This window comes from Danio rerio, chromosome 6, assembly GCF_052040795.2.
Source record: "Danio rerio strain M-AB ecotype USA chromosome 6, GRCz13ab, whole genome shotgun sequence".
Lineage (NCBI taxonomy): Eukaryota > Metazoa > Chordata > Actinopteri > Cypriniformes > Danionidae > Danio > Danio rerio.
The window spans coordinates 46007209-46025716 of record NC_141026.1 but is presented as its reverse complement, the minus strand read 5'-3'; the positions used below and the strand labels follow the sequence as shown (position 1 = coordinate 46025716).

Genomic DNA, 18508 nt, shown 5'->3' with positions numbered 1-18508 from the left:
AATGTTTTTGTAATCTTTAAATAAAAAGTCTGAGCATATGCTTTCACGTTTGGAGTTGCGGTTCTTATCTGTGAACATCAGTTTGATGGCTTCTACCCATTGCTTCTGCCAGTGTTGCCAACTATTTCCATGGAAAGGAGCTAAGGCCTGCTCAAAGTAGCTAAATGTTGCCAGATGACGTCACGCACTAATTTGCACACCAGTGACGTCATCACATAGTATCTGACAAGCGTAAGCCTGTCATGTCTCTACTATCTGAGGCGCCGTGTATTATATTATATTAAAACATTACATCCAGATGCACAATAAATAGGTTTTTATTTACATATTACTTTGTGTGATGACATCATTGCGTAATCGCAACTCAAAACTACATCTTTATTTAGTATATAAAATAAAAATGTTTTCTCAAATTGACTGGCCATCTCAGCAAAAAAACATTATTTGAAATATGTCCATTTAGATTTGCATAAAAAATATAGTTGACCATTTGCAAAAGTAATACAAACTATTTTTGATAAGCATTTTTTTTTAAATATAACACTGGTCATGAACAGTTAATTTCTTTTAAACAATCAAAGCTTTTGTATTTACCCTTTTTGTCTTGTGAAATAAACACATTTGTGAAAGTGACAACAATTGTAGCACTACTGGAATTTATTGCTACCTAAATTACCAACAGTTATACATGTTAACAAGTATCAGTGAATTTACAGTTATGAAAAACAATCTGAGCTAGCAATTTACTGAGTGAAGCCTGCAGCCACTGCTCTTTTGGGTCACTTAAAAATTGCTAAAAGTAGCCAAGTGAAGGTTAAAAATTGCTAAAGTTGTTGCTAGGTGCTTTTTGAAAGAAAAAAAAATTGCTAGGGTAGTATGGAAAGTAACTAAATCTAGCAACAAAATTGCTAAATTGGCAACACTGGCTTCTGCCCATCCATCACTATATTCTTAGCCACGCCCTTCTTACTGTTAATTTGCTGTGAAATGCACTGAAATTTACAGAATGATTTTGACTTTGACAAGATTACCAAAACAAAAACAAAAAATAAATCTGTTAATGGACTTGCACAGATTTATTGTTTACCTAAAGAATAACAATGTGCGCTAGTAAAATAAGCTTTGTAAATTTTGTTTTCAAACAGACACCTATTTTACCCCTCTTCAAGATATAAGATAAGTCTTTTGTGTCTGCAGAATGTATCTGCAAAGTTTCAGCTTAAAATACCCACAAAATTATTTATTATACCTTTCTGTAAATTGAAAATTTGAGCTGTTATGACATTGTAGCTGTTTTTGTTGCCTATGCCTTTAATGCAAAAAAGCTGGTTCTTCCAGCCCACTGTTCCCATGTGCGTTTCTGAGCCATTGAGATCACTGCTGCGTGTAGCCTCTCCTGTTGCGTCTCACCAACACAATCTCACGGCAATTCGTAACTTTTTGATTTAGTGGCTAATTCATATGAATTCGTACTAATTCGTACAATTTAGCATGACTTGCTCATCCCCCAATGATGGTTGGGTTTAGGGGTGGGGTTAGGTGCCACGCCTCCTTTTTAAAATCGTACAAATTCGTACGACTGAACTCGTACGAATTCGTACGAATTAGCCACTAAACTGGCAAAACGTAAAATACTTGCGTTATCTTGTGAGATCAGGCTGGTCTCACATAGATAAACAGCACAATGACAGACAAGAATGAAGCAGATCTCTCTTACTACAGTAACTTTCCCGGTTATTTGACATATTTGTTGTGGAGTTAATTCAAGCCTTTCTGCAATGATGAGTCACACACAATGTGGTTATAAAAGCACGCACATTTAGCTTTGCACTGTTTTTGCAAGGCAAGTCTGACAGGATATACGTTAATATACACTACATTCGTTATGTTAATGGACAAAACAAACCTGATTTAAGTCCACGAACCAGGACTGATCTGTCTTCATTTATACATGTACTGACACTATGCTGCTGTGGTGATAAATTATGAAGCCATTTTACTGGCTTGATTACACACATGCACTGTTTTAAAACGTTTTAAACTTGTAAAACTTATTCTTGATCACATTTGAGGATGATTGATGTTCACAGAGGGCTGAACAGATCTTTTAATACCAGATGCTTTGCGCACGTCCTGTCTTGTGGATATGATTAGATGTTTCACTATGGAGACATATTAATACACAGCTGTCAATCAATTCAGTGTGCAGGGAAACCACACTTCTACATCACGTTGTGGTGGGCCTCAAAATGGGAGGGATTCGGAGCCTATTTAAACGTCAGGAAATATAAAAATAGAGACTTATTGTGTTTGCATCACTCCAATTTGACACAATACCTACATACAGTTCTGTCCAAACAGCTTCAAAAGGATGATTTTCATCACAGGGGCCCTTTAAATAACAGACACGGTTAAATACGGTTTAAACAGTCTTTTCCTTTTAAAGAACCCTTTGAGTCCAGTCGTCAACAAAACAAACTGTACATTGCATCCATAAGATTACACGGTGCTGTTGGATAAAATATTCATGGTCTGCTGTTCGAATAAGTACATCTTCCCATCAGAGTAGAACTGCTGTTTTAATGCACCGGCTGGAAGGAGGCCAGGAAGAAGGCAATATTTGTGCTGCATCTTTACACGAGGCGAATAGAAATGTTTTTTTAATAAAGCAAGTGCTTCGGTCTATATGTTTTCCCTCGGGGCCTCGCAGCCACCATTCTTCCGATCAGTAAAAAGGACAGAAGCGAGACCTGAATGGCTCTAGAAACAGTTGGTTTATATATAATACGGCGGCGCTAACAGCTCAGCAGATTGTGGCCTATTTCTATCTCTCCTCTGGGCCTCCGTGGATGGCAAGGGCCGTTCAAATAAAACTCTCCAATTAACTGATGGAGCTTTTCATTATATTGCTACTGATGTAGAGTCTTCGCAATAGGGCACAATAATGCAGATCCTCTGTGAAATGAAGAATTTGTGGCTCTTGTCGAGGATATTGATGGAAGGATGATCTAATCTACAGATATCTGCATTTACATTATATTTACATTTCATCTTTTGGTAGATGCTTTTACCCAAAGTGACTTACAAATGAGGAGAATAGAAGTAAATAAAAAACAAAAGAACAACACATATTGTAGATCAGGGGTTCTCAACTGGTTTGGCCATATGACCCACATTTTTACATGGTCATCAAGCCGCGACCCAAATTTTTAGGAACTATAATACAATTTTAGGAATTATTATTAATTTGTATTTATTTGTTACCATACACAAGTAGTGACAGATAAACCATAAGAACATCACCAAGACTTACAAATAAACAATATTTTATTGCTGTCATTTAACAAAATGTATCAAATTATAGAAATATTACAAGATAAAAATGACAAATACTGTAAGCAGTGGTTAGGGTAAGGAAAGGTTTAGTTACCATGAACTAAACAGTTAATAAAACACGTCGTCTGGTTTCTAAATGTTGTTTTAATTTAGAAGGATTCGTGCTCTTGTAAGTGCACCTCACTACTTATGACACACAGAGGCTTTAAGTCTTTTTTGCCATCGATATATGTAAATCCATGCTTTACATGTTTGGGGTCGTACTTGCGCTTTAACATATTTGTTGCTATAATTAAATGAAATTTCACATGTCAAACGGTAGGGTTGTCATGCAAGCATTTCAAAATTAAAGTAAATAAAACTTTTGTTGTTGTTTTGACCACACACTCCGCGACCCACTGAAATGAGTCGCGACCCACCAGTTGAGAAACACTGTTGTGTGTAATGCTGTACACAAATTAGATTAAGTTTTTGTTTCTCCAAGAAAAACATATATTTTATTTTAAGTTAACATTTAATTAGTACCAAAATAGTTTTAGGATTTTAATTTTGGTAGATTATAATTATCCTATTCAGATATTGCCATTAATTACAATTATATACTGTATATGTAAATGTATATGCTTTTAAAGCACTCTCTCTGGCTCATTGAGGCTATATTTATTTATTCAGTCTTTTGGCTTAGTCTGTTTAATTATTAGGATTCGCCACAGTGGAATGAACCGCCAACTTATCGAGGATATGTTTTACACAGCAGATGCCCTTACAGTTGCAACCCAGTTCTGGGAAAAACCCACACACTCACACATACAATATGGCCAATTTAGTTTATTCAATTCACCTATAGCGCATGTCGTTGAACTTGTGGGGTAAACCAGAGCACCTGGAGGAAACCCACACAAACACGGGGAGAATATGCAAACTCCACACAGTAATGCCAACTGACCCAGCCAGGGCTCAAACCAGCAACCTTCTTGCTGTAATGCGACGGTGCTAACCACTATGCTACCATGCTGCCCGGCTATATTTATTTGATAAAAAAAAGAATATTAAAGCCTTATGATATCTTCATATTGCTGTGTAAACCACTATGTCTAATCACATTAACATATTTTCTGTAACTATTGATCAGTTTTTAAAGGTTTAGTGATACTAAAAAAACACAGTTTCCACAAATTATATAAAGCAGCACTACTATTTTGAGCATTGATAATAATCTAAATTGTTTCTTGATCATTAAATCATCATATCGATTTCTGAAGGACCATTTAACACTAAAGAGTGGAGAAATTATGCTGAATATTTATCTTAAAATGACAGTAATAAACAACATCTTAAAATGCTTACATGTAGAAAATAATATTTAAATAATATTTCAAACTGTTACTCTTTTAATCTATTCTGATCAAGTAAATGACGCCTTGGTGAGCAAAAGATATCTTTTAAAAAATCTTACCATACACAAACATTTGAACTGTTGTGTGTGTGAAGACAGAAGTTCATATACTGTAGGTATGAAGAGAGAAGAAGTTGATATAGGTTTGGAACAGGATGAGGGTGAGTAAATGATGACTTTTTTTCTCTTGGTCATTACTGAGTTATGTAATGTTCTGTTGTCGTAGTTGTTTGATTATTATTATTATTATTATTTATTTATTTATTTCTTTTGCACTGATGATTCCATCAACGTCCATTAAACAAAAACAAATTCCAAATGTTAATAGGTGAATAATTCATCTATACTAAAAAGTAATCTGTCTGAACATTTGCTTCTGCCTTTGAAGTGTTGGCACTTCAATAGTAACTTTATATTAATATTCTGAACCTCTACCCCATACCATTAGTCTGCTATGAGGGAATGATGTCCAAAAGAAAGCAAAGTAAGAGAATAATTGTAACAAGTAAAGAATAATTATCAACAGGCATTGAATAAATAGAAACATTATGCATAACTCAAGTGGTTATTGCCCCTTGGATCATGGCCAGCTTGGTTGTGTGCATTGTTTATATTTAACTGGAACTAACTGGAGTCAATAGTTCCGGTTATAGTACCTAAACACATTTCAAAAGTTCAATAAGGTTTGCTAACCTAAGAATTATTGCCAACCTTCAGTCATTTTGATGATTATTCCCTTGCTAATAATTTTAATAATAAATATTTTCCCGTTCGTGTGACTTTTGTTTGAATATTTTATTTTAGTGTGTTGACAAAAGACATGCAAACACTGGCCACTTTATTAGGTACATCTCTAACTGCTTGTTAACACATTTATAATCAGCTAGTCACATGGCAGCAACTCAATGCATTTAGGACATGGTCAAGACGATCTGCTGCAGTTCAAACCGAGCGTTAGAACGGGAATTTAAGTGACTTTGAACATTGCATGATTGTTGGTGCCAGACGGGCTGGTCTAAGTATTTCAGAAACTGCTGATCTACTGGGATTTTCATGCACAACTCTAGGGTTTACAGAGAATGGTCCGAAAAAGAGAACATGTTCAAATTCTGTGGGTGCAAATTTCTTGTTGATGCCAGAGGTCAGAGGAGAATGGCCAGACTGGTTTGAGCTGATAGAAAGGCAACAATAATTTAATTAACCACTCGTTACAACTAAGGTATGCAGAAGAGCATTTCTGAACACACAACACTTCCAACCTTGTGGCGAATGGACTACAGCAGCAGAAGACGACAAACTTTCTGCTGCAACATTCGGATGGTAGGGTCAGAACTTGGCATCAACAAAGCTTGGATCCATCGTGCCTCGTATCAATGGTTCAGGCTGCTGGTGGTGGCGTAATGGTGTGGGGGATATTTTCTTGGCAAACTTTGGGCCCATTAGTACCAATTGAGCATCGTGTCTCCACAGTCATTACATCTCAATCCAATAGAGCACCTTTGGGATGTGGTTGAACCAGAAATTTGCATCATGGATGTGCAGCAACTGCGTGATGCTCTCATGACAATATGGTCCAATATTTTTGAGGAATTCCTCCAGCACCTTGTTGAATCTATGCTACGTAGGATTAAAGCAGATATGAAGGTACTGTAAAAGGGGGTCCCACCCAGTAAGGTGTACCTATATAAAGTGGCCGGTGAATGTATAATAGATAACTTTTATGATGTTGATATACTTCCAACTGAAATATATGGAATATATAATATAAATTTAATTTTAAGTAAGAGATAGGGCTTTATTTTATTTTATTTTTTGTAAGAAAGGCATGGTTAAGAATATTGTGGCCAAAGCCATCAAACTGACGTCAACAGAGACGAATCACCACTCCAAAGTGAAAGGAAATGCTCAGACTTTGATTTAGGAATACAAAAACAAACATTTTTCCCCAAGTAGATTATTTGTTCACCTAAAGAATAACAATGCGCACTAGCAGTATCAACATTGTACTTTTAGATTTCACACCGTCTTTAAGCTTCTCTCCCTGATGTTTACATTTACTGAACACAAATAATCTCCTTTCACTTCTCCAGTGGCCTGCATTCATTCTGTCAGTTGACTCTGAAGCTTCAGGAAAAAAAGCCCTGTGTATTATATAACTGTCTCTGTAGGAAGGGAGGGGGGATGGAAATGCAGCCAAAAAAGAAATTCTCCCTGGATGAGTGTGTCTGAAACATCACATTATGTTTTTTTTTTCTCCCTCTACAACATCTAAGAGCAAGTAATGAGATGGAGGCTTTGCAAAATATGTACAAAACCCAGATGCTTTACATCAGTTAAGTCTGACATGACAACAAAATCCTCCTCTTTTAATGCCTCATTGGCCTTTTGTCCTCGCATTTGATTCTGCTGTTGCTTCAGCACACAGACACAGTACATTTAAAATCATTTATTTTAATTAAAATACAAATCACGGTCTCCTCAACACTGACCCGTCAGCCAAATTTGCTTAATCGAGTCCACTGAAAACAATTAACAGGCAGTGTGAGAGGGACTCGCTTTATTCACATTTAGTCCATGTGATTGTAAAAAGCCACGGGCCGTTTTATTCACACACAAAAAAGTCATAGCAAATATATTACACCTCAGTTAAAAAGAGCTCCTGAATATAAATAAATAAACTTTTTACATTATTTACATCGATATGTGGATTGCATAAATGTGGATCTTCTGATATGCAGGGTTGGACAGTTCTGAAATGTCACTTTTTACTGAAGGAAAATATCACATGCTACAGTGGCCCCAAAAAACTACAGCAGGACATGTGAAAATTAACATTGTTGTTGCATTAAATGAGAAAATATCATTTATTTAGGAAAGATAGTAAGATAATGCAATGAAATAAAACACTTGAATTGTTATTTAGGTAGATGAGACTGGGGAGTGTTTGAATGTAAAGTGTTTAACCAATCAGAAACGAGCTATATGGCGAAATTCAAATATGGAAATGATGTGTCCAATAATTTTTGTGATAAACTGTTAAATAATGGCTGAAATAGCGTTCCATTGTCATTCAGCAGATCAGGCATGTTGATATGAAAATCAAACAGGTACATATTTTGAACTGTACTTAATAATTAAGTGATCTTAAGTTTTTTAGTTGAATCAACTAAACTTTTTTTAGCCATCTCAACTTAAATCAGTCAAACTGACTAGTAATATTACATCAAACGTTAGCCCCTTTCACACATACAGACCTTAATCTGTATTCTTGAACAGGTCCTCTTTGAAAATACTGGTTCATTCTGAAATTTTTCCAGAAAGAGAAGTTGTAACATTAGTGGTAATTTGCTGGAATGCTGCGCTGTGTGAACACAGAAGGAAAATTGCCAGAAAGATCGCGTTCACGTTTAGAACAAAGTGACGTGAGACGTCTACTTCAGCCAATCAGAACATTCAGACTCATTCACATACGTGCCGTTTATGAAAATGAAAGCCTTTGAATATTTTTCCAGACACATTTAACTGCTAGTTGTTAGTCAGATAACATTTCCATGTTCCTTCTGAGTGCCAACTGTGTAAAAAATTACCACTAAAATGCTTATGATAAACCATTATTTACCTTCAAGCTCTGCTTTAGTTGCTTGACACGTGTGCATGTGAAGTTAAGGAGTGCTCCAGTGAGCGCCAGCACACACATATTATCACACATATTATCTCAACATGCAAAAGTGTTCCTCCATGTTTTCATCGAAGTTCTTCACAATACTTATCCATCCACAGAATTTGTAATGTAGTCAAATGTGTAAACATTTCGCTGTGTTTACACAGCTACTGCCTATAGGTGTGTTTGGAACAAAGCAGCTGCATGAATGCTAAAGCTTTAAATCAAAGTAAAATCATGAACAAAAGCCATGAACAAAATCATGTGTACAAATACCAGCGCAGCCATTAAGAGCTCATTTCTGCCTAATGATGTCAGAATTTATTGGTATTTTGGATTGGATGCGTAAATGGTGAACAGCGCTTTTTTTTTTTTTGGTAATTTTCTGGATATTTACCGGTATCACTGTGTGAAAGGGGTTATTGTATAACTAAAACAATTTTGATATTACCTGATTGACTTATTACATTAAGTAAAAGTAACACACAAACATTTGTTGTCATGACTTTTTGTCATAAAATTTTTAATAAATTATTATTGAATAATTATTAAATAATAATTCTTGTTTATTCACAGGGCTTTTATTAATTATTATTTTTTAAGTTATTATATAACAAATTTTTTTTTGCTAACAAATGGTAAAACTTAATGGTTAGAAGGACAATGGTACAACATAAATCTTTAAAATTATGCATTATGTCATTGAATGACTCTTCTAGATGTGTTTGGCACATTTTATACTTTTTTCCTTAAGAAAAATTTATAAATAAATTAACAAATAAATAAAGCTGAATCAAATCCTTTTGAGTCATTTTAGCTTCAACTGACTTAAAACTAAAAAATAAAAATCTATTTTGTTTAATAAGTTATAATTGATTAACATCAACGTCATAACTTATTGATCATTGTGAACACATCATCAGTGTTTTTTTTTTTTTTTTTTTTGCAGTGTTCTATATGCCTTTTGTTATATATACCCAGTTATATATACCTTCATATATATTTATTACATTGTAAATTAAACATTTTCCCTTTGCCATTACAATGACTCATTCTAAATGAATGACAGAGTTAAAGCATTTGATTCATGTTAACTTTGGCTTAAGTGGCACTCTTTGTGCTTCACTTGAATTGAGAGAAGTGTCACCATTTTATAATCTGCTATATTTTAAAACAGATATGGAAATATTAAATTAACATCCTTTTAAACACTCCCCGAGTCTGTTGTACTTTTTGGGGCCACCGTATATTACCAAGCAGACACAGCCAGTGAACAAGAGAGTAAAACACTTCAAATCACACAATAGGGCTCCATGGGTGTTTGTGTGGTCAGGCAACACGGCAGACAGGCTCTGAATCTCATTCTCAGCTCCTTGTTGAAGATGAAACAGATGATGGGATTGGCTCCGGCCTGGGCGAAAGTCAACCACACAGCCGCGGACAGGTACACCTGAGGAAGCGCGTTTCCCTTTACAAACACCCGGATGTAACACGACACGATGTAGGGCGCCCAGAAGATCAGAAACGCCAGGGTGATCATGTAATACATCTTTCCTATCCGTTTCTCCATTTTGAACTCGTCCAGCACGAGCAGCCTCCTGTTAGCGTTGTGTGCCGCCTGCCTGATGCCCACTAACGTCGGCGGCGTCGGACCGCGTCCAAAGCCCGCGATCCAGTTGGCAGCGGCCTGTCCCGTCGCGCCCGGCCCGTGAAAGGTCCAGTTCTGGCTGATAGCCGGAACCAGCTGCGCCGGCTTCATTTTTCGGTGGTCGTAAACAAAACACAGCATTTTGACATACACGACGTGGGTCGTGGCCACGATCACGGCCAGCATGAGCATGAAGCCCAGCGTGTCGTTGGCTTTCACGTATCTGTGCTCGAATATGCACTGCTCTTCCTCCCGGATGAATTTGTAAGTCCCGACATCGAAGACCGGGGGAAATGCCATCGCGACCGACAGCGTCCAAACCATACATATCACCGCGACGCATGTCCACAGCGTCATGCGTTTGGAGTAGAAGCGGTGGTGCGCGATAGCCATGTAGCGCGTTACGCTGACGCAGAACAGGAGGAACGCGATGTGGAAGCAGAACAGGACGGCCATGAAGGCGATGATCTTGCAGCTGATGTAGCTGTAGCTCCATACAGAGCCGCTGTTGATGGAGATCATCACGAACGGGAAGCACACAGCCGAGCGGATGATGTCTGCCACGCACAGGTCGAGGAGGAAGTAATATGGAGCCTTGTGGAGCGAGCTGTCTTTCAGCACCAGCACGGACAGCACGCTATTCCCGAGCAGGCTGATGCAGGTGATGAGACCCAAAGACGCCAGTTTGACCGCAGACGCAGTGATGGCATAATTCTGGAGCGAGGGGTTGCTTCCCCCTGGATCACTTGTGTTCGCCATCTGTGCAAGCACAACCCAGCCTGGGCTTTGTAATCCGACATTAAGCAGTCCTGGTCCCCCAGTTTGATGAACAAAATATTAGTCGATAACACTCAGTTGAGTTTTTTATATGACCGTACCTCTAGCCGTTTGGTGATCCAAGACATCGCGCGCATCTTTTCGGCGTCGTGCGGTTCTTGATTCTTCAAAAATGGAGCTGCTGAGTAATCCATGAAATGTCGAAGAAAAGGCACCCTAATAAACACGTATCCGTCTCCATTGATCTGAAAATCGCGGTCGTGTAGGCCGAAAACAACCCAAGACGTTTCATCAAAACACAAATAACAGCTTATACGCACGCGTCCAGTTTGTTGTGGAGATCGCGACGAAGCACGTAGCCGTCTTGTCTGCGTTCTTGTTTTGGCGAAACCTCCGGTGACACAAACGGTGGGTCCGTCTTTATGGAGAACGGGGCGATTCTGACATCGAGTCTACTGGCAGCGGCCGATAGGATGACGCCTCGCGACGCGTCGCGCCGCAACGGCTTGAGGCTGCATGTCTACAGTGAAGCTGCACGTCATCTTAAATCGTTTGCAAACGCCAGCCAATCAGCTGTAAGCTCGATGACTTCGGCAACGATTAAGTCGATGTAGCCTATATTCAGATGTATTATATTCTTTGTAATAAAGATTTATAAATAATTAAGTAAATTAATTTGCTAGAGATACATATGAATGGGCAATAAATTACATCCTATTCAAATAGCAACCACCGAGCACATGCTGAAAAACACTGGCAGTATAGATGGCTTCTTTTTCAAATTTCTAGCTAATTGGCTTGGCCTAACAAATGAGACATTACATTTTGAAGTAGCTATGTGGACGTAAAATAATCAGCCAGGAAAATCGCCAGTATGGAGTCATTTAAGGTTAACGAGGCGCTGTCCGTGGTGCTGAAGAGTAACCATGACTGATCCCTGTCAATCAACCCACTGTTGACTAAATTACTCTGTCTGCAAATTGTGATTATAAAAAAAACAGTCTGAAGTCACACAATCACACAAGAGATAGTCTATATTTTGAACAAAAAAGCCTATGCATTGCCTTAAAAGATAGTACTTTCATTTCCATTTCATCACCAGTCAGTTTTGAGTTGAATAGCGTCCTCTAGTGTTTAGATATGATCATGCAATTAAGCAAACTTCTGTGGCACAACAGGAATAAAAAAAAATATTATTTTGTGTTCAACAAAGAAAAGAAGAATATACAATTTTATAACAAGTGGAGGGTGGGCAAATGATATCAGAATAACAAAACAGAAAAAATAAGGTGAATTACCTCTTTTTGAACCATTGGAAAGCACCCTTTTCTACTACAAAAAAATTTATAAACTTGCAGATTTCCTTTATTAGATTTTTATTTGATTTGTTCTTTAATTTTGACTGAAGTGTGAATAAAGAGTTGTTCAACACATTTTATTGCATACTGAAGATAACCTAATGACCTTTCCAGTTCATATTGAATGTTATATACACTGAATGAATATATTTGTTTGATTGTAGCCTCACTGGTCACAGGGTCCTTTGGGATTGTGTGTCTTTGAGGTCAAATTAACTCAAGGTACAGTAGTAGAACTGTAGTTTTGGTCATTTTGACATTAGTTTTTCCTCTCCATATAAATGTGAACATGTAAAAGAATAAGCTCCTGTTGTGCAGCTGTGCTCAAAGAAAATCGAAAAAGAAAAATGAACAGCAAAGATGTTAATTTTAAAAATTGCTTTTATTGTGATGATGATTGTTCAGACATACATTGAAGTCTCTGACACTTCAAACGTATTAATTCTTGCAGAAGATGAAGATTAATTATGTATTAATTAGGTGATTGTGTGTTTTCTATGACTAATGTCAAAATTTATTTTTAATTATTATTTATATTTGGCTCCACCTAGTGGCAAATGTCCGAATGAACGGGATTTTTTGGGCAATTCACATTCAAATTGTTAGTTTATTCCGAAATATTGCTCATACACTTAAAACATATTTTTGTTGCAGCACGATTTTTGAGATTTCGTTGGGAAAACTTAATTATTTATGTTCAATCCACTACAATTTGTAACAACTATTAAGTTTACTCAATTCCTTCATGTTATCCCAACACAAATTGATTGTGTCAAACCCAACATTGTTTACAGTGTACACAGTTTTTAAAAACACAGTTTGATTAATGTAAGTTGAGATGACTAGAACATTTCATTTGATTCCACAAAATTTAAGACACTGCAATTTTTATAGTGTGACAAGCTTTTACCTGCTGGGTGGCCAAACTTTTTTCTTATTAAGGGCCAAAAACCAAATTTGATTGAGGGTGGTGCACGCCAAAAAATATTACTGCTGCTTGTTCAAACCACCTGTTTAAAATGAGCTGAAACAACACAACTCTTGTCTTTTCTTCAGCCAGTTTATTTGTTTTATGTGCAGTCCACTTAAATTTGTAAACCATTAAGTCAACTAAAGCATGAAGGAGACAACATGAAGGAGTTGTGTTGGTCCAACTACCTGTTTAGGGGATGTGTATTCCCAGCATAGGGAATCGAATGAAGAGAGGGAAATGTTGACAGTAAAAGTTATTTTACAGGTGTTTAAAGTTAATTGAAAGAATTGTTAGAGTTTAAGCTTCCCTTTTGTTTGAAGATTTAGAAGAGTTTCATGTAATACTTTGAGTTTTGAGATTGCCGCCTTGCAGAAGCACCCATGCTTTGGGTGTTGGCAGCTTGATTAGCAAAAATGCAGTCTGTTGCTTTGCTCAGTGAGCGATAACTGTCCTAACATGAGTTCTGAGATCAGTCTCAATCAACTGTATGTAACTCATGAAATATGCTTAAAATGGCTCTTTTAGTTAATTTAGGATAACTTCAAATTACACTAAGAGACTTTGAAATGTACAACACACACTAGAAATACATGATAATAATGATAGTTAAAATACATAATAGTTAAATAAAAATAGTTATGAATTTAAACTTTTATTTGATAAAATCATGTTGGACCAGCTCAATTGCATTTAATTGTGTAAATAGTTTTTTTTAGTTGGTGCTAAACAGTTTCATTGAATGTAAATCTTGCCCTCAATTAAATTGAGTTCATCTAATGAGTGTGAAAGTGTGGATGTTGTGGGGAAAAAAATATGTGTGTGGCAGCAATGCATCACTGTAACATTAAAGTTGCCATGAGTAACTTTCTAATTGATTTACTATTTAAAAATAACGAGAAAACATTGCTTTACATTAACTAATGCAGTATATATTTTTTTAACTGTATAATGAACTTATTGCAGTCCAGCTGCACCTATCACTGAAAAAAGTGTTGCATGCAGAACTGTTGCAAACAATTATAGTGTTAAATTTAAACAAACAAATTAAGTTTAATTATGTTCAACTCAATTTGTTTGTTTAAATTCAACACAAATAAATTGTTTACAACCACTTAACGTGAAAAAATTGAGTAAATCCAAGGAATCATCTTTGAATATTATTTTTTCAGTTTTGCCTTGATTTGATTTGCCTTTGATTTCATTTCAGTTTGCAATTTTTACTGCTCAGGGATAAAAAAAAAACAAAACGTTACATTAAATTAGTAATGACGATCTAAAAGAGCGTAGCCCTGCCCATCATTCTGACTTTCTTCTCAAATGAGATGGTGGGCCAAATCACAGGTTATCTTTGGCCCACAGGCCCTAGTTTGGGCATCTCTGCTTTAAAGTTATCAAACAAAAATGAATCACTGGTTTGAGCTGTATACTTTGTTGGATTATTGGAACTGGTTTTATTTCATATTTATTAATACTGCTTTAAAATATTCTGTATTGTATAAAACATTATAAAAGTTGACTTGCAAGCATGTAGTATTTAATTACAAACTATGCAAAGAGAAATATAAGGGCCAGAAAAAAAGCTACAGGGTGTGTGGAAAGTGCTATTTGATAAAATGTTTGGATTTACTAAGTAAAGATGTCACACAAGTTTTATATGTTGCATGATAATTTTAAATATTGAGATATTAAAAAGCATTGTTAAACCGCAACAGACAGTACAGTACATTATTCAATTTTATAAGTTAAACTTTTGGTTGTTTTCATTGCCCTGAACTTAATATGCAAAACGCAATGGCCTTTGTCCTCTTGATTCTTGTGAAGTATTGATAATATTAAAGTGATGGTATTGTTTAAAGGTCAGTAGTGAAAATATGTGAACCTGTCCCTCCTGTGTCATGTCAGAATGAGATTAAGCGCTTTTTGTTCTTGACACAATAGGCAAATATCAGCTATTGTTCGTCCGGCCCTGTGTGATTTTAGCTGCAGGGAAGGATATCACTCGCCAGCCAGATTTAAGAAGAACAGTCGTCGTGTTTCATCAGCTTAATTACCTAATTAACACAACTCTAATTACTCCCTTTTTGAGCATGAGTGCGTTTTGAGAAGATGCTACATAATGAATAATAATCCTGAATTAATTTGATTTACAGTGTCATTTTATCACAACAAGACCAAACCCACAGGGCATCAACGTGACATTCTTGATTTCCTTTTTGAGAATGACAAAAAGAGGGCCACGTATACAATGAGCATTCATTTCAGCGGTAGTTCACTTTTTAGTGCTTAATTGGGTTATGTATGACAGTATGTAAATTCTTTCACAATTCCCAGTTACTTTATATAGGTACTGTATATAGTATAGAGGGTGTTACTGTAAGAGGAATAGAAAATAGAAAGGACACACACACACACACACACACACACACACACACAACCTTACATATTTTTTGGCATGTTTGACACTTTAATATTTCAGATAATAAAACAAATTTTTAAATAGGACCAATGTGTTTTTTACATGCATTTTTTATTTCCCTTTGCTATTTGGGCTTATTGGAACCTAATAAGAATAAAACCCCAAGTATCATCTTTTGATTTGATGTACTTTTAGAGAAAAACGATATCCATATATGTGGACTCGTGGTGTACATTTTATTACATAATTTACATAAAATTTACATTGAACAATTTTTCCAGACTGTTTTGTAATGCATATTTAACATAGATTTTTTTTTCATGTTTTGATTATCAGAGAGTAAAAACAAAATTATTTTCCCATTTTGAACAGTTAAAATAGTGTTTGAGACATTTCATATGCTGTAAAACAGTTGCAAAATGACACTGTGTGTCTGTAACAAAATATAAAACATTCCACATATTTTAAATAGCCACTTAAGAGCTAAAATTTGCTCTCCATGTATTTGGCCAATAAGCCCTAGGAGGTTAAATATGTCAAAGATAACACAAGTAAAAAAAAAATAAAAATAAAAATAAAAAAACTACATAAACCTGCAAAAAAAGAAAAAAATGTTTGCCCTTAAAACTAAAAACTGGTTGGGCTTTAGCAAAACTTTAATCAAGCATGTGTAATTTAAACTTTCAATGAGTTTGTTACAGCGCTGAGGAGGAATTTTGGCCCTTTAAAATTTGCAGATTTGCTGTAATTCCAAAACATTGAAGTGTTTTCAAGCATGAACCCTCTTTTTAAGCTCATGCCATAACATCTCAATTGGATTCAGATCAGGACATTGACTACTCCAAATTCTTCATTTTCATGCATTCATTTTCTTTTGGCTTAGTCCCTTTATTAATCAAGGATCGCCACAGTGGAATGAACTGCCAACTTTTGCAGAGTATTTTTTACGTATCGAATGCCCTTCCAGCTGCAACCCATCACTGGGAAACACCCACCCACTCTCATTCACACACATACACTACGGACAATTAAACTTACCCAATTCCCTTAAAGCACAGGAAACCCACACAAATATGGCCAGAACATGCAAACCCCACACAGAAATGCCAACTGACCCAGCCATGGCTCAAACCAGTGACCTTCTTGCTGTGAGGCGACTGCGCTACCCACTGAGCCACCGCAACACCCAGCCTTTATTTTGTTTCCATTTAGAACTGAACTTGCTGGAATGCTTTGGATCATTTTCCTGCTGCAGAACCTTAGTTCGCTTCAGGTTGTGGTCACTAACAGATGGCTGGACATTCTCCTACAGTATATTATGGTATACACAACAGAATTCATGGTTCCTTTTATAACAGCAGGTCTTTCAGGTCCTGAATCAGCAAAACAGCCCCAGACCATTACACTACCACCACCACATTTACTGTGGGTATGATGATCTTTTTCTGAAATGCGATGTTACTTTTATGCCACAATGGGACACGCACCTCCCAAAAAGTTTAGTCTCATCAGTCCAAAGACTCTTTTCCCAAAAGTCTTGGGAATTATCAAGATGTTATCTGGCAAAACTGAGACAAGTCTTTATGTTCTTTTTGCTCAGGGGTGGTTTTCATCTTGAAACTCTGCCATATTACAAACCATTTTTGCCCAGTCTCTGTGGAGTCATGAACACTCACCTTAAACAAGGCAAGGGAGTCCTGCAGTTCTTTGGATGTTGTCGTGACCTCTTGGATGAGTTGTTTATGCATTCTTAGGTTTATTTTGCAACATCCAGGGAAATGGCACCTTTAGAAATAGGTTTGCTGAGAAAAATGGTGACGTGCTCAAGACTTATTTTCCCCGCTGTTAATGAAGAGTTTAGATGCAAAGACCTCTAAGTGCTGTCTGAAATGTATTTTTTTATTAGGCAACACTGCAAAGCTACTTTACAGAACAGAACACCACACCTCAGTCATCAGTGAATTAGTTCAAAGTAGAGAATATAACTAGGGTTTAATTTTGAAATATTTACACAGTGAAACCTAAAATTATTTATAGCCCGGGCAAATTCTGACTTTAAGTTACTTTTATTCAACTAGCAAGTTTTTTTTTTTTTTTTTTATCGGAAATGACACTGGCCTCTCCCAAAAGATAATAAGATGATGTACAAAAGGCATCATTGTGCAAAAACAATTCTCAGTTTTTATTTACATTTGAAGCAAACTTCAATTAGTACAAAATGCAGCAGCCAGAGTTCTTACCAGGTCTAGAAAATATGATCATATCACTCCAATTTTATCCTCCTTACACTGGCGGCCTGTTAAGTTTCGTATTGAATTTAAAATATTACTTCTCACCTATAAAGCTCTAAATAATCTAGCTCCTGTTTATCTAACCAACCTTCTGTCTCACTACAATCCAGCTCGCTCTTTAAGATCTCAAAACTCAGGGCTTCTGATAGTACCTAGAATAGCAAAGTCGAGTAAAGGAGGTCGAGCCTTCTTCTTTATGGCTCCTACACTCTGGAATAGCCTTCCTGATAACGTCCGAGGCTCAGACACACTCTCCCAGTTCAAAACTAGATTAAGGACCTTTCTGTTTAGTAAAGCATACACTCAATGCATCACTTAGCGGGTTTCCACACAGGCTTCTGCATCTTGTTTATATACACTATGAACAGCAGCTACGCTAATTATTCTCTCTATCCTCTATTTCCATCTGGGGATACTCATCCCGAGGTCCTCAGATTATGCAAAGTGACTAATTGGATCCACAATATACATTGTAAAAGCGCTATACAAATAAAGCTGAATTGAATTGAATTGAACTAAAACTTTAAGTCAGAATAATATTATATTATATTATATTATATTATATTATATTATATTATATTATATTATATTATATTATATTATATTATATTATATTATTATTTTATTTTAAGGCAACGCAGGGGTGCAGTAG

At 36.3% G+C, this 18508-nt stretch overlaps 1 protein-coding gene across 1 annotated transcript; it reads right to left on the bottom strand.

The window, feature by feature from the left end:
• Positions 1-7163: 7163 nt before the first annotated feature.
• Positions 7164-11285, bottom strand: gpr27 (G protein-coupled receptor 27). The gene is given in 1 exon segment (NM_001114434.1): positions 7164-11285. A coding segment is annotated over 1 exon segment (1116 nt). The 5' UTR covers positions 10801-11285; the 3' UTR covers positions 7164-9684.
• Between the last annotated feature and the right edge of the window lie 7223 nt (positions 11286-18508).